This window comes from Mixophyes fleayi, chromosome 5 (assembly GCF_038048845.1).
Source record: "Mixophyes fleayi isolate aMixFle1 chromosome 5, aMixFle1.hap1, whole genome shotgun sequence".
In the NCBI taxonomy this organism is placed as follows: domain Eukaryota; kingdom Metazoa; phylum Chordata; class Amphibia; order Anura; family Limnodynastidae; genus Mixophyes; species Mixophyes fleayi.
The window spans coordinates 109,261,640-109,285,842 of NC_134406.1; the positions used below are offsets into that span (position 1 = coordinate 109,261,640).

The 24,203-nt window shown below is 36.0% G+C and overlaps 1 protein-coding gene across 2 annotated transcripts; it reads right to left on the minus strand.

Moving 5' to 3' along the window:
- Window positions 1-570: 570 nt before the first annotated feature.
- On the minus strand, window positions 571-22,937 carry IGFBP3 (insulin like growth factor binding protein 3). Of its 2 annotated transcripts, none has more exons than XM_075212667.1 (5): window positions 22,760-22,937; window positions 21,953-22,403; window positions 10,040-10,257; window positions 7,588-7,707; window positions 571-2,559 (listed from the first exon to the last, which is right to left on the minus strand). In XM_075212667.1, the coding sequence occupies exons 2-5, from the start codon at window positions 22,320-22,322 to the stop codon at window positions 2,434-2,436; spliced, it is 834 nt and encodes a 277-aa protein (XP_075068768.1). In that variant the 5' UTR covers window positions 22,323-22,403; window positions 22,760-22,937; the 3' UTR covers window positions 571-2,433. The 2 variants fall into 2 exon arrangements, with proteins under 2 accessions (XP_075068768.1, XP_075068767.1); XM_075212666.1 differs by having other exon boundaries at window positions 22,604-22,937.
- Window positions 22,938-24,203: the final 1,266 nt, after the last annotated feature.

Here is a 24,203-nt window from a genome sequence, read left to right on the forward strand (position 1 = left end):
TGCAGTCAGGCAGATGTGCTAATCACTACGCCACCGTGCTGCCCCAGGATCTCTTGGAAGGAAGACGTAAAAAGTTGGCGACTATGCGGGATACCAAAATTATGGTGCATCACCAAAACAATAGTTGTATTGTTCTTTTTGCTAATTAAAACATAGGTAATAGTTATTTTTTCAGGTTTATATTTAAATATAGGGCAGTGTCAGTTACCAATGTTTAAAAAAGCCCAATGCATTTCTAGTTTCTTTAATTGATTTGGAATCCCTGTGTGTGCACGTCAACTTTATTTCTAAATGTACATCTAAGTTTCACGTTAACATTCATGTAACCTTTCTCAGGATAACTATGATATAGGCAAAATTATTAATTAATTTGTGAGAATACGAAGTGCCTATTGTTTGCACGAGAATGAAAAAATGACATCACCACTTGTGACTTTGTGCAATATCTTATCCACACAAAAATAGCTTTAAACAAATGCTTCTATAAATTATCTATTGTGTAGCACTATATAAAAAAAAAAAAGTAACAAGCCACAGAAACCAAAGAAGGAAAGTGACAGTGAAAACAACCACAGCTACACAATGTACAGGTTTATTCCAACAATAAAATAGTGAAAATTTAGGTTGTTGTGCACATTTTAAAACACAAAAATAAATAACAATTGTGCTCTATGCTATGTTTAAACATAAACATTTACAAAATTTAGATGGTAAATATCCCTTTGAAATGGACCTGTCAGCTAGACAATGAATAGATACCTGAACAAACATTTAAATAAACATGTTTTACATTTATCAATTGTAACAAAACAATTGAGTTTCAACTTGACTGTTGAGAATTGACTAATAGTAGCTATCTTCTGGGCAACTGTTAAATATTTAGAATTCATGAGACCCATTCCCAAGTACAGTGGACATGCTCCATATTGTAAATGCAAAAAACTGTGCTTTTTGGAATCTAAGACAACCTTTAATAACTCAGACATTAGGCAGAACTGCAATTTATTGTAGTTTTCAGTTTCAAAATAGTCCTAATTGTTGACTTTGCCATGTCTGGTTTCTGTGCTATGGGGTTCTGATAAATTTACCTTTACGTTCTGCATCCTAATTACTTCTTGCTTATTTTTGCATCGTAGACACTACTTCATGTTTGTTAGGTCTACTATCTCCAAATATAGACACAAAAGGAAACAACAAAGATTAAATCCAACACAACACATTCCATTATGAAACACCTGACCCTTAAGTGAAGTACCGGTAAAAGTTTAAAAGAGGCGAGTGATGAGTGTTGGTGGCACATAATTGGTTGAGAGTTGCACCATAGAATCACGTACCACTCAAACCTAGCACCTCATTTCCTCTGTTTTATCCCCAGGAGTCCACCTAGCTGTGTGACTAAAAGCTTTTAAAGGCATTTATGCTTGGAACGTGTATTTGGTCTGGGTTACTGTAAATGGAAAATATGAAGGAAAAATTGGAGCAGGCCATTATGTACCAGGTGATATAGGTCAGGTGAACAGTTATACAATGGTAAAAGTGATGTCATTGAGTCTTTAAAAAACCTGACTGCTATGACCAATACAGAAGAGTGCGAATTAGCATCCAAAATGTCATTCAAGACATTCACTTCAGATTCATTTGAAATAGATATTTCCCCTTTATCAAAGTATTCAATTTCATATCCCTTTTTTAATTTGAAATATTTATCTACATCTATTCTGTATAATTTAAAACAATTCTATCTAAATACAAATCGTTCCCACTATCTTTGCTAAAGAAAAAGCTTTGTGGGTCAACAATGTATAATTAAATTAGGCTTAAATAAAGTTTATATAAAAAAAAAACAATATATTAAATACAGACTAACAATAGCCATAATATATTTAAACAGAAAAATAGCATTGTCTTAAAAAGAAAAAAAAAAGGAAAAAAAAAACAAAAAAACAATTTGAAGTCCTCAACTTTTTTTTTTTTTTCTTTTTTTTAATAAAAAAATAGTTACCCGTGCAGATAAATTTCCCAGTAGACTTGCAGAAATAAAAGCTTAAATCGGACGGATGAAGAATGTAAGATTCTCGTTTGATCTATTACAAGAAACACTATCTTGCCGAATGAAATTGGTCACAGGTGTTTTTGTGTGTTTAATGATCAGTGAAGACTCCCTGAAATCATTGTGAAGTGCTTTTTTTCCACTAGGTCATTTTTGTGGGGTTAATAGTGCAGATTAACATGGAAATTCAGAGCTAAAGAAAACTGCAAGATTATCAGTGGCAGGTTTCAGCTGTGATGTTAACAATGTATAACTATATAGAATCTTGGTAAGAAGTTCATTTTGCAGCTTCTTCTCAAGTAAAGTCCATACTGTTTTCTAGTCCTTCCAATAGCTTTTGATTGATCAAACTTTTTCACTGTGTCCATGCACAATTAAATAACTCATTTATTTTCCAAGTTATAACAACTGGCATCTCCCTTATTATTCACATCATATCCAGGAAGAGGCTGTCCATATTTATCCACACACCAGCAGTTTCCTCTTTTCCTGCCTTTGGATGGACGGCACTGCAAAACAAATGTACTGTTAAATATGTAATATTTAATTTGACTTAATAGTATAATTGGGCTACATGACTGAGTAAAGTAAAAAAAAAACAGTACATGAGGTAAAATTAAATCACATGATGTACAATAAGTCTCCTGTTAATGCCAGTTGGATATCAGTGTTAAATATTTTATTAGTGTATTCATCATTAAATAAAGAATGGTAAGAAACTATGACAATATTCTTTGAGTGCAATTATACATTATTAGTGGAAATATATATATATATATATATATATATATATATATATATATATATATATATATTCACACACATACACACATATATACATATATACTCATACACATATACACACACACACCTCTGATCATATTACACAGACCTGTACAGAGTATATGTAATCATTCATATCAGTCCCTGTCCCACTGGAGTTTACATTCGTAATCCCCACCACATACACATTCACACTCTCTAGGGTCCATTTTGTTAGAAGCCAATTAATCTACCACTATGCCTGTTGACTGTGAGGGGAAACTGGAGCATCAAGAGGAAACCCACAAAAACGTTGCGCAAGCATACAAACTCCACACAGATAGAGCCCTGGTTGGTAGTGGACTTGTGACCCTAATGCTGTGTGACAACAATGCTAACCATTGTGCCACTGTGCTGTTCAATCATACGATAATTTTACATTTTTCAAGGCATACCAAGTAACCCTAATATCTGTGCAAACATCATGGGTAAACCCGAATGAGACTAATGTTATGCCATTATAATACACAGGTAACATTATACTGTGGTAAATTGTAGCTTATTTTGTACCAATTTGAAATAGGTGATCACTGGTTATATTCTAATAGTTGTAACTTTTCATTAGCATTTGTTAAGAACATTGTTATGACTACTGATTTAAAGAGAATAACACCCATAATGTGGATTATAATGTGATTTTGTTTAACAAAATGCACAGAATAAACAAGACACTGCCATGCTATTATATGATCACATATATATTTGGTTTTGTTTAATATGCCGCATAGGATAATTTCCTCTACAGTGACAGATGACAATAATGAAGCTGGGCCATTATCAGAAAAATCTAAATTTTACAATGCTAGAATAAACCTTACAAACACCACGCAATTTGATTTGCTCTACATTTTGCCACAGTGCTTCTAATTAAGTTTTGGAATATACTTTAAATAGATTTATTAATTTCACTTATTACCTTTTTTATATATTATGATTTAATGGTATAATAATTATAATTGTTTCAGAAATGATCACACAACATTTAAAACAGATCTAAACGGAGCGTAACAGACAAGTAGGTTCAGCAATGCTAAGCTGGATACAAACGGTGCAAACAGTTCTTCAGCTTAGTTGTTAAACTGCTAGATCTGTAAGTAATACAGGCTCACACTGTTCACAGGTACTTATGAGCGAAATGTGAAAAATGTATTCTGTGTAATATTCACCATAGTGGCACATGGCTGCAAAATTCATCATGGGGAATTAAGCATTAAAAGTCCACAGAATTCCCACTATAATTTTTATTCTGCTGGAATCCGAAACACATGACAGAGCAGAAGAAATTGCCACTTTTGTTGCTTCCGTTTTATTTATAAATTCAGCAAAATGCAACATACGTCGTGGAATGGCCGTTACATGGAATGGCAAAGCGCTATATAAAACATAGCATTGACAGAAGTTTTAAACTCTGAAGAGTGGGCTCATCCACCACGCTATTTGATCTGTGCTATATTTTGGCACAGTGCTTCTAATCTATACTCATCTGCAACACAGATTCAGTTTCCTGATAACATAAGGAAGAAACCGCTAACAGGCAAGCAATAAAGGACTTTACTGCTCCCTCTCCCCCACCTTCCCCGTTGCATCCAGGACAGTACTCGGCCCATCCTGTGATCATATAGCAGCTTACTACAGCTACAATATCATACTTGCCGACTTTTTGATGTTCCCCTCTGGGAATAGGTGCCGTGTGTGGCCGAAGGGGACAAGGCAGAAACTGGAAAGCTGGTTCTAATGTTAAACCAACTAATAGGATTAAGTAACCTTGAATGTCTGGATGCCAACCTGCTATACTCTTCTAAAGCATACAACACATGTACAGTCATAGTAGAAAGATGGCTGACATAGCCCATACAACATAAAATAGTTTCCATGTGCACTGCTCCCAAATCAGTGCGTCTAAGCTCAATGGTATCGGCCATAGTGGACCTTGGAGCACTGCAATCCCCATCTTGCCATGCATACTGAATTTGATAAGGTCATTTTTGCATCGTACATACTCGAATAAATACTGCGTAAAGCCCAGAGAATAAATAGTGAGAATTGCACCTAACATGTAGAGTAAAAAGAAATTCTATTGTGTAGTTGATCACACCAGGACAACATTTCCAGGGACAATTCTTTGAAACCTGGAAATTAGGGACAATTGGCAATTATGCATACGTATAAATATGGGTTTATTTGCAATTCTTTCCAGGCATGTCCAGATTGCACTAATTTATGCTATAACTAAAGAGCAAAATACAAAAAAAAAAATGTAGGAAATTCAATCCTAATAGTTGTAAACCTATAAGTCGATTCTTAGAAAAAGCATTTCCTACAGGAAGTGCATGTTCAGTTAGTTTTCTCTACCTCCAGAGCCATCTTTCACTCTGTGGTGTGACCAATATGAAATGGAGCTAGGGAAAGTGTTTAAAAGCATGTTATTTAAGGCATCATAGCACCTGCTGTAGTGTAGTGACCAAGTCATAAGAAATGCTCAGTGCTACAGAAAACAGAGCCAAGGTGATATTTCCAGTCTGGCACAATCCTTAACCCAGTGGTTCCCAAACTGTGTGCTGCGGTTCCCTGGGGTGCCGCAGTGATGTCACAGGGGTGCCGTGATCAGGGCCAGTGGTAAGCAAGGCGGGGGTCTACTTGGTAATTATTTTGGCTTAGGGGTGCCTTGAAAAAATTATGGACACTCTAAGGGTGCCTTGAACTGAGAAAGTTTGGGATCCACTGCCTTAACCAACAGCTCATGTTGTTTCCTGTTATTTCACAAACATCTTTACTTTAGAATATATGTGCATGTGAAGATAAATGATCATTATCTTTAATCCAGATAACATTAAAAAGTACTTTCTGGTGTGCCCAGTATAGCTTTGAAGCTTTAAAGCTATAAGCCAAGACAGGGACAAATAGATGTGCAATAAAGTCACCACTACTGCAACAAATATTAAGCATCCCCTGCATACCAACTAGTCGGAAATTCAAAAAGTTGTTCCAAATTAAAAAAATACAATCCATGGGGTTTATTGTAAATACACTTGTAAACAAAGATTAATTAGTAGTTTGTTCTGCAGTTTATAATTCTGTAGTTTTTTCTTTCCCTTAAAATTCAAATATAGTTAGCTTACTCATGGTGGGTATTTAAACCGAGATTTCAGACATTAAGGAAAGCCACAATGACATTATGTGTACAGCAACACAAATTGCCAAGATATGTCTTGGAACCATTATAGTATGTTTTACATAGATGAAACACTTATTATTTCATGTAGTAAGAATCATAAAAGGTTAGCAGAAAAAACGATCAACACATGCAACATTAGCTTTCATAGTTGACAGAAGGTATCATTTCATTTCCATGTAACTTGTATCCCTGAAGCCATATGTAAAGTTAGATGAATTACTTTCTCAAGTTTCTATTGGTAATAAGAGACAACCAAGTTCTTCTAGGAACTCTTGAATAGCCAGTTACAGTTTAGGGAACTAATATATCACAGTCATATGGTGAATGCAGTATTTAGCCTTATGGTTCATCAAAAGAAAAGCCCTGCTTTTTTTTAACCTGACGAGTACTGGTATTAAGGTCAGTGCCAACAATGAGTGATGAGGTATGATAAAACATTGCTCACTGAGCTGTTGTCATGAACGACTAGGCAAATAAAAACACTGTCCCTACCTGACATGTGTGTGTTGAGGTTAAATATATTAAGGCTTATTTACGAATATTGAACTTGTAAATAAGAAGTACAACATAAACAATCAGACATTTTCTTTCATTGCATAAGTTGCACTACACAGATAATTGCTGATTTGTTGTTACGGCTTAGTGAAAATTTATACCCAAGTGAATTGTCAACAGCAGCAACTGCATTCTGCCAAGAAACTAAGCAATATGTAGTCCTTAGCTAATAAAGCACATTGCTTTGGAAACCTAGTTAATGAACAATTTTGCCTGTTTGAAAAAATTGTTTTGCAAATCATTACTACAAATCCATTTGCTGAGTACAGTCTCACTCAGCAAGAGCTGTAGGTGATTTTTGCACATATCTAAAACGGTGACCATCTGTAAAAGTCAAAAGCTACCGTACATAAGGTAGCCATACAAGGTGTCTAAAATTGCCATTTTGTGTGCATGGCCCGCGCAAGCCCTCGGTGAAGCCCTAGCCACTTGGGGTGTTGCACCCCCACCACTGCTGTTTCTTACCTTAGCATGAGAGGGCTGGGGTGGCATCCTTTGCCCCTTAAGACTGGGAGTGTGGCACTTGGCTATGACATCATAATAAATTTCTTCACTCCTAGCTTATCAATGACTTTGAGGTGCAACAGCCAATAGCTTCACGTGAAAGAAGCTGCCAGCTGCTTCTCCTTCATATCAGCGGCCGGGGCTCCACATGGGGGTGCCACGAAGGCATCAAAAGCACTGGATGTGACATTATGTCACTCATTGAATGTTTTAGGCGTTCCATAACCATTGATGCTCCAGGCAATAGCCTAAGTTCTTGGAATGGTAGCGCAGGCATGCATGAGATACTAAATCTGATAAAATTGTCCGCTCTACTCTTGGACTGTACAGCTTGATTCTACCGGGCAGTTAGTTCGGTTGGATAATGACCACACATAATGTTATATGTGGTCACCATGCTTGACACTATTTTCCAGCCAATGGCTTTAACAAATATATTAATTAATGGGAGATATACTGCAATTCATGCACTGTAGCTTACTTGTTTTTTCTTGTAGAACCCTTTCTTGTCACAGTTTGGAATGTGAAATCCTCTTGGACTCAAGGTGTTCATGATCTTTAGGTGATTTAATATGCTTTCTATTTCTCTGCGACATGGACCCTGGAAAATATAAATAAGTTAGAGTACAATTTATTCAGAAAAAGTGCAATCTCTGTTATAGTAGCAATTAGCAATGTCATGTTTATAAAGCATGCATGAATGATATGGAGGAATGTCTTGTGCAGTTTGTTTGTCTTTAAATTTCACTATTATATAAGATGTGGAGTACAGCTGGGAACAGCAAAGAGATGCTAGAGTCTTACATAAAATTTTGATGTTGAGCCAAATAATTTCTACATTATGACCCTGAAATCACTAACGTGAAACAAGTGGTCATGAACAGTCAAACGAACGAGAGAGAAATTGGTATTATCAAAAGCCTTATAATTCTTCAAAACAGATTTTTTTTTTTTAAATTTAAGCAATTTCTAAAAATGTCTAAAAGATCATTCAAAATTAAGTTTTCATAGATAATTGTTTATGAAGCAGCTATGAATGCAATCTTCTCAGCCAATAATTAACTCTAGTTCATATTTTGTTTAAACGGTATCCCCTTTTACATTGTGTTATTTCTTTTCAATATCTCAAAAACACATATTTCAATTAAATAAAATATTTCTATATAAATAGTGCTACCATTGGACAAAGGAGCTAATGCAATGTGAAGCATTCCCAGTTTGCTAAATATGCAAACTAGTACATTCATGTATTTGAAAACGTTGGTCCCTTTTTGACTTGTGGCCATTTATATTCTTGAGTCTTGTGCTGATCGTGACTATTTTTAAATTCTCTTACTATTTTGGATTTTACAAGCTGTGTTTGGAGTAAGACCAACAAACCTGCTACTATGTAGCACAGTGCTTTATAACATTTCCACTGAGCATGTCATCCTCCAGATTTAGAGAATGACCCAATCTGCTTTCTAAAAAATTAATTTTGGTCATGTAGTTCTAGGAATCTCATAATGTTTCTGGGTCTATTTCTGTTTACCACTTCTTAATCCGTCTGGGGTATCCTTATAAGTTTAATTTTATCGAGCAAAAAATGATCCAGTTAGTGGAGTTTAAAATGTTGAACGACTTTAAAATAAATCATAACACCATCAATATTAAAAAAAAAAAAGTATGCATCAATTTTCTAAAATAACAAATGTACAATTCTTGTGCAGCAAGAATCTTTCTTCAGGTGGAGAAGCAGTTTGTAATTTACTCTTTGTGTAATTTACAGACATTGAGTCTATTTATTAAGATACTGAGGTGACAATCTCTATTCATTGCTGTAAATTGCAGCTGTAACACCACTGTAATTTACTACACCGGGGTGATATCCTCCCCAAACTGTCTTTATTAATTACTGGCATCCTAGCGTTGCCGATGAATGAAGGAAGTGCTATGCGCATAGTACTTTCACGGGTGAGGATCCATCGAAGTCAGTGAGGCTTCAGCTGGATCCCATTGAAAATGACAGATAACTGCATCCTGAGATGGCGTTACTCTGCTGCAAAGAACAAAGCTTTACAGAGGTTAATAAATTGGAGAACTTTACAGTCCTTATATTGGTATATAAGGAGTCTGTGTTTAGAAACGTTAAATGGGTTATTGCTGGAGAAATATATGATTTCTCCTTGCGTTGAACCCTGCATAGATTATGCAATGGCCATTTTACAAAGAAAATCTGCAAAATTCTGAGTTTTAATGGCTGATCGCACCTTAATAAATTGTCCCCACTGTCTCAGAACATGCAAAGATTAAACAAATCAGTCTTTTACACCTTCTATTGTAGTTTACACTATCCCTTAATCTACAACTGTTTATTAATGAAGTGGAAGGCAGCTTGGTGGTGCGAGACTGAATATTCAGTTCATGATAAAATTGTCCTTTAAGAAATCCTATGACTTTGTAAAGAATTTGCTCAACCTAGATAAAAGGAAGAATTACAATACCTATTTTACCTTTACACTGTAATTCTAGATAGGAAGCATTGATGATGTTGGACATTTGGGGGCGTTTTCAATTAGCTGCAGAGTGCCGTAGTACCTGAAAATGTGCCCAGCCTTTATGTTCTTTTTTGGGAGGGGGGCGGGGGGACATCTGTGCTAATTGAATATGCATTTTGGAATTATATTGTGGATTTTTCAAATTCACATTGATATCTCTTTATAGTTTTTGATTTTGGATGAGAATGAAATACACCATTTGCATGAAAAATTTACCTTGACCACAAAATGATGTATTGTGGGCCTGTGCGTAATATTTTACTGGTGTCTAAGCCATAAGTACAATGATATAGTCTGACTACAGTCTGTAAGTAGACATTTAGTCTAGTTCAGATTCACCAGAGTTGGCATGCAAAATAAGACAAGAATCAAATTTAATGACATGCATATACTTACATACTCCATATCTTGTTTGGAATCGGAAAACAAATTTAATGTATCTGTGCTCTGTGGATCATAGTCTACTTTGTAACGCTGAGTATTTTTGGTTTGTTCCTTCCTGAGGATATCTATTTTGGTCTGAGGATTATTAAACAACATTCTCTGTGTGTTAGATGGTGCTTGAGTGTCACTGCTGTCAGGAAGTGTGTCCTCATCTGAATTGCTGAAATTCCCTGTCAATATAAAAGGATAAACATTTAATTATGTTTCATCAATTTCACTCACATGTGGTCATTTTTTGCTATTTGTTAAAGTGTTTTGATCAATGGAAATCACTCAAATGTACATAGAATAAGAATAAGAATAATAATAATAATAATAATAATAATAATAATAATAATAAGAAGAAGAAGAAGAAGAAGAAAAAGAAGAATAAATACTATACTGAATTCCATAAACTTCAAAACCTTCAACCTGTCAATATTCAGTTGTCACATGTAAAATGGCAATAAAAAGTGGAGAGAGCTTGTACAATGACAGCTCTTTTCAAAATATGTTTCACTACAATTAGGAGACCTCAAAATGTTTTGATTTTATTTTTTTCACCTTGTACATATATATTTTAGAGACACTATATACTAGATTTCTGTTGCAAAACAGATGTAATACTGTAAATATCAAATATATATAGCTAGATATATTACAGTAGATCCTGAGCAATATATTGACATTTGACAAATGTAATACATTTAACATTCTTCACAATGATTTATGCACTATTCATTTTCAAAATGGGACTCAATTCAAACATTAACGCTTACCAAGACCAAAGTGTATGCCTCTCAGTACTCAACCCATTGTTAAACAGCCTTTCAATGTAGAGCATGTACTGGTGGGTACATTTGCTTTCTTTTTCCGACATCACCTGCCTACGTTCACTGCAATTCTACTGTAGTATCCTGAGGACCCTCACTCTATTCCCACATCTAAGGGAGGACACTACCCTTCAAATGGCATTCAGATCAATGTTCACTGAGTGCAGACAGCGTAAATATGCTGCAAATGAATATATTTTAAAATGTCTATAATCCCATTATCTGTACCTTATTTCACTAAAAGTGCTCCTATTATTACATATAAAGTGAAAAACAATAGTATCCTTATTATACCGACTGAAATTGTTTCCTATTGTATCAGAATGTCCAAACCTGATGTTACTCCAAATTTGTTTGTCATATCTGCTGAAAGGATGTCTATACATGATTTAGAGCTGTTTGAATAAACTTAAACACATTAGCGCGCGCGCACACACACACACACACACACACGTCTGTAGTACTTTCTAGCCAAAATGACCCAGTTATTCCTCTGTGTTAGTGTAAGAGTGGCAGTCATTGCTGAACTCTACTACCTCTTGCTGACTCAGTCAGGTGCAAACAGGAGACAACTGAGCAGAACCGGGCAAGTGCAGGTTATCAGGGTATCTGCCTATCCTTGTGAACACCAGACCCCAGGTAAGTAAACTTCTGGGATGGGTTATAACATCTTACTTTCCAACCAAAACTGAATTTTCAGCTTTGGGTTGAAATACTATTGAACATGATTGCTTCCACAGAAATGCAAACAACCTGCAGACGCAATGCCCAATGCTCATGTATTTAAGCATGCAACATTTTCATATGGTGAATTGGGACAGCATGTGCATACCACCATTATGTGGAGGTGAAAACGAAAAAAATGGACGTTGCCACATTCTAATGGGGTGTGCCACGTACCTTCAGAGTGTCACAGGGCTTACTGAGCATAATCTATCCCCAGCCCTTTTCCACCCCTAGAAAACTCCTTCATTGCTGCACACACCTGGCACTGGTACATCAAGTAATGAAGGGGCATCTGTTGGTGGTTCCAACGGTCTTGGAATCTGGACAAAAGTCCTGATCTGTGAGACGTTGGGACGGTATGCTCAAATCACTATTGTCTCATCTAAATTGGGTTGGAAGGTATTGTTCATGGTTGCTTAGAATGGGGGAAAAAAAGCAGGTGAGATATGGTAAGAGGTAATGCAGATCAGAAGCAAAAGAGAAGAAACCTGGAAGAGAAGAGAGGAATCGCAAGGGAACCATGTTACTAATTAGAGTGCTGAATGCATGGATGTGTGCCTTTTGCGGGCTTAAAATGAACTGCCCTCAAAAGCCTATACACAAGTATGCACATACTGTGGCTGCCAGAATGCCTATGAAAGAGCATAAATTATATTGCGAGAGATATATATATATATATATATATATATATATATATATATATATATATATTAATTATTCTATCTATATATATCCTACTTGCCATGCAAACTTGGACAGAATTTACTCTTATACACATTGGGAGTGTAGTACTTTTATCTTATTTCCTAACTAAAGAAAATGGATTACAGGGCATTTAATATTTTTCTGAATAAGTTGTAGTTCAGAAATCAAACCTCCCCTTTAGATTCTAAAAACAATTATTAGGGATGCTTTTTATGGAACGGTGTCATGCAATCACATGAAAACATATATTTCATGTTAGTAAACCAATCCAGGAAACATCACATCGGCAACACTGCAATAAAGAATAAGTAGTAGATGATTTACTAGGGATACTGCAAAGCAATAAATTGTGACACCAAAATACAAAAAGCTGTACATTATAAACATTTAAACTAACATGCAGAGTTAACAATTATCTTAGACTGTAAGCTCCTTGACAAAGTCCTTTTTCCTTTGGTATATTACATTCTGAATCTGTGGTTACTCCCAATTTTACTGTCATATGCACCAATCATCCACAACATTAAAATCACCTGCCGAATATTGGGGAAGTTGCTTTGTGCCGGCCAAAACTACTTTGACTAATCGAGGCATGGACTCCACAAGACCTCTGAAGGTGTTCTATGGTACCTGGCACCAAGACGTTAGCAGCAGATCCTTTAAATCCTGTAAGCTGCGAGGTGGGGTCTCCATGGCTCAGACTTATTCCAGCACATCTCACAGATCCTTGATTGAATTGAGATCTGGGGAAATTCAAGAGTCAACACCTTGAAGTCTGTCATATTCCTCAAACTATACCTGAACAATTTCTGTAGTGTGGCATGGTGAATTATCCTCTGCAAGAGGTCTCTGCCATCAGGGAATACCATTGCCATGAAGGGGTGCATTTATTCTGCCGCAAAGTCTAAGTAGGTGGTACGTGTCAAAGTACCATTCACATGCATGCCAGGACCCAAGCTTTCACAGCAGAACATTGCCCAGATCATCACACTGCCTCTGCTGGCTTGCCTTCAATCCATAGTACATCATGTTGCCATCTCTTCCCCAGGTAAACGATGTACACGCACCTAGCCATCCACATGATGTGAAAGAAAACGGGATTCATCCATCCAACCAGGCCACCTTCCTCCATGGTCCAGTTCTGGCCCTCACATGGTCATTGTAGGCACTTTCATTGGTGGATAGAGGTCAGCATGTGCACTCAGGCCAGTCTGCAGTTACTCAGCAAGCTGCGATGCACCGATACATTTCTATCATAAGCAGCATTAACTTTTTCAGCAATTTGTGCTATAGTAGCTTTTCTGTCTTCTTCGCTACCCACATGAATCAATGACCCTTGGAATACCATGACTCGGACGCCAGTTCACCGGTTGTCCTTCCTTGGACCACTAATGGCAGGTATTAAAAAAACAGTCACTTTAAAACTAGTACATACTATAGTTCAGCTGCTAGGGAAACAGAAATGCACCCAGAATCCTTCAAAAGGTTAATTTATCTAATAACCTGGATATTGTGGATATTCTCCAGATAATGCAGACTTTACCCGGAGTCTGACATTATCCATGACTTATACAAGAGTTCTTCAATTCTAACCCATAAAACTGGGAATTACTTTACCTCAAAATACCTATTGTAAAAGTTGTGACTCAAGAACAGTGAAGACTTAATAACAGCATCATATATGGGAAGCTCAAAGAAAATAGTATCAGCATAATCTCAGTAGAGAATATTGTCACATAAAATAGCGTTCCATAATATTGTAAAATGCAACAATTTAAAAATCTGGAGACTCTGGATTTTCCTACATCTACCCTGTATATATTTTTCTACCTTAGATATATAAACTAAATAGGCTACATATTTTACAAGTATCTAGCAATGTGTCCTTAATTCATTCCTAACCTTCCCTTTTTATTGGATTAGTAAACAGAATTGACACACACACTACCTGAATTCGGTTTAGCCACTTTATCTATTGGCCTTAGCCTCCTTTCTGCTACATATATACATTTTTATAAAACCGTCAGTGTGGCCATTTGTCTTCCTTGGCCAATTCACTCTTCGGCGCTACTGAAGTCTTGTGGCGCCATATAAATAAATAGGATAATATAGCACTACCGACTCAGAAAAGGTTAGATGCTCTGGTTTAGTGTCATTAATGGGGAATTTCGCAACTTTTTCAACAAACACACACACACATTTCTATTGAAAATACTAAACACTGATAAAAATTTGGTGAAATATACAGTGTAAAATTTGCTCCACTTTTTAATAAACTCTAGAAATAAGTAGGAAAATTGTAAATGGACTACAATGCAAATTCCTTTTTACAGACACACCAATGTAGATATCCTACTGGTTTAGACAATCACTGGTGATATTTTAATTTTAATGTCAATCCTACAAACTAATAAAATGTAATCTCTTTTGGTGATTCAGTCTAGCTGAAACTACAAAAACTAAATTTACCTACGAGCATTTCTAGCTAATCTTATTGGCTAGCTCCTTAATAAAATAAATAAAACATATCTTACACACATTATTCTTAGCTAGGTATGACAGTCAGAGATTACAGTTTGATTTTATTTATTTTTAACTGTGACAGCTATTATAAGAATCATTAAACTGAAATATTTAGCTTTCCTGCAACTCCACCTTATATGATGTATTTTACTGGTTTGTATTCAGCTAGTTCCAGTTTTCAGCGTTAACCAAATACACCCCAAACCCACCCACTTAAGGCGTACTGCCATTTTTGGTTGAAACTGATAAAGCCAAAATCAGATTGCCTGAATTAAAGTTTAAAATGAAGCAGAGAGAAAATAAAAGGAAATTAAAGTCTATCAAGTTGATAGATGGGAAGCAATTAATACTATTGCACATAAAAATAACTTAAGGTAATAATTTTATTAGCTAATATAGGACATCACAACATGTTTTCAAGCCTCTAAGGCCCCTTCATTATGGTGACCAACTAAACTGTATAAGAGCCTTGAAAGTGTACAGTAATTATAAATAAAATTATTATTCTAACGCTATCTCATTTAAAGTAATGTCATCTACTTTATGGCTACTATCCTGTTCCTAGTGTTGTATCCAAAAACCTAAACTATGATTCTTAGGCCTCTTACCTAATAATTGTAATGCTTGTTCAACCATGCAAACTAGTATAGTAATTGAACTTGTGCATGTGTGCGGTTGAGAGGCAGCAACATATTTTGGATGCGAATGGCTATTTTTTTTGCATTTATTGGAAGTGAACACATTGGGCTCTATTGAGATTAAGAATCCCCCATTAACACACCCTCCCCCAGCTACAAGTATTGGCTATCACCACATGTGAAACAAGATATACCACTGGCTTTTGACCAACGCCAGTGGGTAACCAGCCTTAATATATATATATATATATATATATATATATATATATATATATATATATATATATATATATAATTTTTTAAAGGTTTTTAACTTTTTTTGTTTAAAATATGGCAAAATATAGAATCAGTACAATTACGATATACAAAGTTTGGATTTCACAGAAGGAATGATAAATTGCAAAGTAAAAAATAAAACATAATTATATAAAATAAAAGTTGTGGCTAGTTTGTAACAGAATGCCAGAGAAAGCACAGATAAAGCTCATCATCAGCAAAGACAGAAATGAATTGCCCCTAAACACATTTCTGGCAATGTTATAGCATAAAAAATAAAAAAAATATGATGGTCGCAAATCCTTGTTTTATATTTTAAAACACTAAAGTGCCCTTATTAGAGAATATCACACATTTCAAACTAACATTTATGCCATATCAAGTTAAAATCAATAGAAACTGTTATAAAAGTCATGTAATGGCTGTCAAAAACATAAAGACAGAATTAGAGTTGCAAGGGGGGTGGGTCCTAGCTCAACTCCAAATCTGTCATAACATCCTAAATGTGAGCCCCTCCCTCTCCAGAGCAAGACAATTTTGCCAATGTGAACATTTGCTTTTAGGTTTGCTCTGCTTATTACACTAGGGGTCTATTAAGCAATATTTCCAGCAAAAATGGCAAATCTAAGTAAAGCTTAAATTGATGAACACTGCATCCCTGCAGTTATGGTAGATATTTTCAGCCTTGCATTTATTTTTGTTTTTCAGTGCAGTCACCATCTATGGGGACTGCTCCCTAACGCTATTTAACAAGTAACGAAAATTGTAGGTTTTCGTAACTACTTCATGTTAATGTAAGCCAGCCCAGGCTGGTGTACATTAACGCTTTTGATACCTGTCAGCTATTTAAAGCTCTGCTCCAAAGAGCAGGGCTTCACAGCACATGTGTGGAGGGATCATGTGATCCCTCCTTCACACATGCAGCATAGCGTCCTTAGAAATGTTTGTGCACATGCCCATGATTTTCAGTCGGTGCATGCACACTGGAGTGAGAAGGAGGACAGAGGATGGCAATCTTCTTTGGAAGTGAAGAGGCAGTGAAAAGGTAAGTTCTGACTTTACAGGAACAGCAGTCTGCTGTTCCTGTTGAAGTTTTTTCCATAAATATGAAAGATAGTTCAATCCTTATCTATGCAATAAGGATTGAAAGCTATCTTTCATATTTTGCAGTGGGTAATAAATAGGGGACAAAATGAAGCCCTGTAAGGGACTTTTAGTAGTTAGACGGTATATTTTATCTTATGGTTGTAACGATTGTCCCACCCCTGAGATCTTTTGTTTCCAATATGGAATAGGGCCTTCTGCATTTGTATTGACCTGTAACCCAGATAATAATTCACTTTTGGTTCTATAGATATATATATATATAGAAAAAAACCCAAAAAAAAACAGTAATCAATTATTGATAACAAAAAATAAGTAAGAAACAAATTGCTAAAATGATGTTTAATTACAAGCTTCTGAAACTTATGAACAATTAAGAAAAAAAATAAATGTAGTGAACTGATTAAATAGAAGCAGCCAACAACCCCAACAGTTCTGCTGCAGTAACTTTGGGCATATGCGACAATCCACAAATGCAGGACTGTTAAAGTCTCAGAATAATATGACAAATATCCCTTTGCTTTACCTGACTTACACTTTACTCAGTACAGCTTTTCTGTGAACAAAATTCACTGTTATACAAACAATTGGATGTCATCATTTTTAATCTACCTCTGTGGTCAGTGAACTTTCTTAAATGCATAATAATGAAGTGACAACAGCAGTTTGTCTGCTGAATTATGTTTTAATACTGCAGACAAACCAGAAATAGATTTGATAGTTTACACCTAGAAACATTGTAGATACGTGTGTTGAGTTGACTGATTCCTTACCACTCAACATTTCAAGCAAATAGGGAAGGATACTTCCAAATAGGAAGCATGCATCTGTAAATGCAAACAAACTATCAGACTTTCAGAAACAAATTAAAAATTAAACACATGCAAAGGTCTAAAAATTGGCAGAAAAGCATCAAACACTGAATGAATAAGTCAGACCGATATTTTAGTAGACCAATGAAGAAGCTGATTTTTTGTGCATGCCTGAAACTCCAGTCAGCAGATGACTACCATTGCCCACCTGCTGGCCTGTACTAATAGGCCCTGTTTTCATCTGGTTGTTTGGACAAACAGTCATTTCCATCAAATTTGGCCACTTAAGTGGCCAAAATTAAAAGTTGATCTGTTCACTTGGGCCAAGTGTGGCAGTATTTCTAAATAGTAATCTCAAACGCTGTACTTCATATGTACCTAACTAGCTATCACAATGTCATGTGAAGGCAGAGAAGGGTTTTACAGTACACCAAGGAGACAGAGCCTCTCTGTTCACTATGCAGCCTCTACGCTCACATGTGCCATGTGACTGTGGTTGCCATGGTAGACCATATATCTGTGCAGAATTACAAGCCAGTAATAACAGCCTGAAGCATCAAACCAAGGAAAAATTATCAATACAACACAATACTTACAACCTGCCACGGTGATGTTAAAAAAAACACACCTCATATTTTTCATGGGATTAGTGCTTTAGCTTTCAGCATAAATTACACAATGGCATAGATACTTGCTACATATTCATGGAAGCTGCCAATAAGCAAGGGTTGGGATTGTAGAAAAGATGTATACATTGACAACTGATTCATATATGGAGAATAAATATGTATTTTGCAAAGGCTAGTTAACTATTATATTGTTGCAGTTAGTAAAATTGTTATTATGTGTGTCTACTGCTATTTTTTACATGCTTGTACATTATGGGCTGGATTCATTAAGGAATGCAAATGCCGAAATGTGTCGTATTTTGCATTAAATTGCATTGCGAATGCCCAGAAACGAACTATACGCCACAGAAGGCAAGTATATGCAATTCATATTCAAGCGAAAAGGACCTACAGTCTACTATTTTGTGAGCTGCACAGGGAGGGAAAAGGGCCTTTGCAAGTACTCAATGTACAGTAAGGACGTGCCAAGCACGAGCGCATGCAGCAGCATCTGATTTATGCTTTGGGCATCTCTAAGGTACATGTTTTTCAGTCGTATCACTTGCACCAGCTACAGGTCTGGTCCAAGTGCCAAGTAATAGTGATGACAGTCACATATGCATGCTGGAACATGTGTTTGCAGCAATCAAGAGCAATTGTAAAAATGCATTTTCTCTGTGCATTCTGCTGGGTCTTTATATTCTACATATGTATTGTATGTATCCAGTAGTGTGCTGTGTCTGTCTCAATACAGCTAGTGCCGTGTATAGAGAGCTTACCTGCATCCGTATTCAACAAGAGACGTTTCTTCAAATCCGCTTGTAGCTGAATAGATGTGCAAATGACTGAATTACGTGTGGTTTTTTTTTTTTAAATGCGCAATATGTTCCTTTTGTGTGCATTTTTGAATCAGGCACTATATGTATACTGTGAAGCTGTAATTATCTTTAACATTTATAAACGGTAAATGCAGAGCTCAATGCTATGAATAGGTTAGATATATCTTATACATGGTAAGATAAAAATATAGTTTGTTTTCATTTATGTTAAATAAACTAATCCCAGAGGTCAGGCAGTCAGGATGCCTAAGGATTTACTATTGTTTACAATTTAGAGGTGTTTACTTGGGGGAAAGTCTATTAAACGTACTGGTCGCATACTACAACTCACTGCAATAAGTGCTAATACTTGAATATTATTAAAGGCTTCTGCCAGAAACCACCTGTTGAAAATGGAGAAAAACACTGAGGCTACCATTTGATAGATTGTAACAATTGACGGTGTTTAGCAACATCTGTAATATGGAAACAATTAGTGCAGCCTTATAACTTTTTCAAATCTTACATAAAAAACAAAAACAGATTTTATCTTGGTAAACTCGAGAGCTAGATGTAGCAGGGGTTATCCCAAAGTGATATTTCAGAAAAATATGGTCACATTAGAGTATGATTAATCAAGATAAACTAAAATAACTTTTGGAATAATATTGGCTGCATATGTAAATAATGTGGCTCGTGACAAAATAATTTCCTTTTGTGATATCGTTTGCTCCATTTGTAGTAGACTAATTGTTGGGGTAATTTTCAGGGATTTAACCAATTGTATAAAAGTAACTAGGAATGAATATATATATGTAGTTATGCTACAAAACAACTCTACCTTTGAAAAAAAAATAATAACATTTGTAAAAGGGGTAAAATAACTGTTCTGTTTAAAGCATTTTGGTAAAATGTAGTTTTGTTTCAAAGATTTAAAATACCACTGGTCATTTAGGGGTTAAAAATGAACCACTATATGACTAGTGAAACTGGGTCATTGTGCCAATGGTTAGAAAGTGCAAAAAATGGTGTTGGACATATCCTTTAAGAATTGTAGGCTCTTATGTATAAGAGGCTATTGATGAAAACATCCTGGAGTCACTTTCAATCTCTTATTATTACACAAGAGAATGGTCTGCACTCAACTACCTAATAAACTGCATCCAAAAAGTTATATTCTGAAGCTTTAGAAAATAGTCAACTTGAATTGTTATGCATTTTATTTTTTTGCAGTGAGTGTTAAAGGAATTGTAGAATAAGAAACAAGAAATACAAATCAGTTCTTGTTGGGCCAAATTATTAAATGTCAATGTGTTTTTTCAAAGTTATGGAATATTGAAAATACTGTATAACAGTTAATTTGTTCTTCCTTCTTTTTCAGGAATACCTGCTGAATTCCTTTCAGCTGCTGCCTGTTCACCATCTTATTAGTATACTTATGTTACACAGAGCCACCTATTTCAAGCTCTCCCTTGGCAACCTAACCCATTCTGTGGGATGCCCTCCACCAAACCACAAGCAAGCTTAGTCAAAGCTAAATTCACTATCATTAGCAATGGGGTCACTACAGTATCATATGTGGTTCCTTTGGGCCCCCTAAACCTGGCTAAAGATTTATTAATTTAGCCAGCAATGTGATGTGGCAGCTATTAAAAGTAAAAGGGAAACTATATCAGATTGCTAAATCCTTAGGGGCTCATGTTGAATTAAGTGCAATATAAGTTCTTGGTGGATTTTTACTTCTGCGCAAGCACACAAAGCACCAATTCCAAAACTAGTGGTTGCGCAAATGCTCAGATGTAAAATAGGGTATTATACACCAAAAAGACAATTTCCGCTTAACTCAGCATGAGCTCCTTAGTGTGTAGTACAGGTATTGTTTAAGATGGAACATATTGGAGGGAGGGACTCAAAGTTAAGCTGGGGAATGTCTTCAAATATTTGCTATGATCCCTGAAATTTCTAACGCCCCCCCCCCCCCCCTTCAGTGCATGGTTTCACTTTCTCTTCTTTATTCTGTGTCTCAAAACACTGCACAAAGTCAGCATATAAGCATGTAAGTAAGAGACAAGTATAACGAGTTATGACAGATTTGTGCATACGCTGTGTATACATTCAGTACCAAGTAAAGGTATATGACATTATCGTTGAGTTAATTTCAAGCATATAGGTGTTAAAAGATTATACAGAATTACAGCTTTCACCATCATAGTTCTAAACACCACATTATATGAGACAGGTGAAATCAGATGAGCCGTGTAGCAGTTGTATACCATAAATGTATGGTACCTTAGTGTAGTTTGTGTAAAAGAGGCAAAATTGGCTTAAATTGTGTAACTACAATTGGTATAATGCAGGTTTATAAGTACTAACGAAGTTCTAAATACTTTGTGATCAGAAAATACAAACATTTTTGCATAATTTATAAATCCTATAAATGGGTTTCAGCAAAACAGTTCAGAAATGAAAAGTTCGGTAGTTTGTATTTATGTACCTTCAAAATATATGTAGCTTTGACTTTAAAATGTGATGCATAAGGTTATGGAATAATGCAGACTTACAAATACTACAGATGGAACATGTGTTATCATGCATTGAAACGAACTTGCACATTCAGTCGCAAGTGGACAGATCAAAAGTCAATCTGCTAAAAATATATAAACATTTTTTTTTACTAAAAGTTTGTACCGTTCTTTTGGCGTTTTCACTTATTTGATAATGTTTGCAGACAATATATTGCAGGTTTCTCATCGCTTAGATTTTGAAAACGAATGGCATCATCATTGTTTTAAATAAAGTATAGTTTGTTCATATAGCCAAAGAAAGGTATAGTAGCTGCTTACCTGTAAGTTGTTGACCGGATAAACGACTTGCAGATCTATTATTGGTCGTAATATTGACGCAGACTCCCCTCCCCTCCAGCAATGCATTTAGTGGTTTGGGTTCTTCAGGTCCCGGTCTACACATAAGCCCGGAGCCACACTTCTGGCTGTACACACCGCACTGGCTGCCCTCAGACAGAGCGCAAGTTAAACAGCAGCCACACATAGGTTCTTGCACTAGTTCAGCGCAATCAGAAGTCAAAGGCTTGCATTGCTCCAAGGCTTTGGAATCACAAGGCTCACACAGGACTACCGGCCCCACCGCCACCGCCAGCTGGCTCAGAAGCAACGCCAGCGCCACTGCACAGAGCACGTACAGCCTGGAGACCATGGCAGCGAGAGGTGGGGGCTAACAGCCAACTGTTGAAGCAGAGTTGAAGCCAAACTTCGTGTTAGACCCAGGGATCACAATCTGTGAACACACACAAGAAAGAACTGTAGGGCACAGGTTACACTTTACAAACTCAAAGTAAAAGGTAACTGCAAAAGTCAATAAGCTAGTATGCTGCATGGTACAGAAACAGTAAAACAAGAAAGCATGGTATTAAGGATTTGAAATCACATTTCATTCAGTATAGAAAGTAATGGGTACAACTTGATACTTGTACTCACCTCCTTGTTACACCTGGCTTTACTGTTTCTTCCAGTGAGAGCTTTCACATGCACATGTTAAGCATACAGTAGCTGTCCCTGCACAGAGCCCTACTAACTCTGCAGGTCAAACTAAAAAAAACAAAATGAATCACTGTAGACAAATAAATAACTTACTTCATAATCAACGTCCTTTTCCAAACAAAGTGCTACAAAGTAAATGCTTATCACTGCAGTGTATTTAAAGATTAGAGAGAAGGATGCAAGTAGACGTGGATTATAAAGTAACTTTCTAGAAAATAACGCCTTTTAGTTGTCCCTTCTCTATGTTCCTTTTCTCCATCTGTTCTCTCATTCAAGTTCTGGCTATATAGAGAGTATGCTTCAGACACGCCCCGGGATATGAATAGTAAATAATTTCAGGGTTGCAAGTTAAGGGTTGACTGGCAGAATACAGGTTTCGGTTTAATGAAAGAGGAGGAGGAGAAGGGGAGTCTCTGATTCTGATTTGTGTTCAAGTGCACCTTTGAGAACACCCATTAATGCGGTGGAGGGGAAGGGGGGGATTGCTTGCCTTTTGTTTCAAAGAAAAAAAAAACATTTATTTGGGAAAGTTAAATTAAATTCATAGAAAACGTTCATTTTAATGGAAATTTTAGTTTAAGATCTTTTTCAAATTAATGACTAACTAGAGGCATGTTTTGTATTAGTGAAAACATTGGCAATGCTAATAATGTACAAGCAAGCTTACTATGTTTTTATAAAGTGCAGACAATAGGAGACGTAAAGGGTCCATTGCATAGGATTTTATTGTAAAAGTGTCTGTGACTAGATGAGGCATATTCTGAATCACAAAGGCTGCAGCTTTAACAAAATATGACAAAGATGATGTGTACATTTGCGGCAATGAAAAGAAATATAGGGCCTGATTCATTAAAGCACGCATACTGAGCGCAATGTGTAAAATGCATGTAAATCTGGGTATACGTACATCCGAATTCGTAAAGAAGCAGATGATAAGATACGTCTGGTGATGAATAGGGGTGTAGGTCTGCTCTTCTCTACTAGACTGAACACTGCAGGAAACAACCATTACACATGAGGATTATAAACTCACAAAAGAATGTAAAAAAAAAAGGTTAGAAACTATACAATTAATGTTCTATGTTAATAAGATATTTATTAATGACAAAATAATGTAAAATAAAAAATGTTTTTTTTTATTTTTTTCCATGAAATACATTTATTATGATGTAATTAATGTCTACTTTACATAAAATAAATTTTTATAGTTGCTCCTGATTGCAAACACATGTCCTAGTATACAAACACAGCCGTCATCACTAGTAATCGACAATTAGACTAGATCGGTAGCTGGAGCAAGAGATATACGGCTAAAATAGAAGGTTCTTTGAGATGCCCAGAGTTTATATAGGAGGCTGCTGCATGCACTCGAGATTGGCAGTCCCTTGCTACCTTACTATACATTAACTATGGGTAAACACCCCTTCCCTTCCCCATTCGCTCCCTGAAATTGTAGGCTGTGAATTGAACATGGCTACGTTCTGTGACGTATGGTCCGGTTATGGGCATGTGTAGGGTAATTGTACGGATTATACTG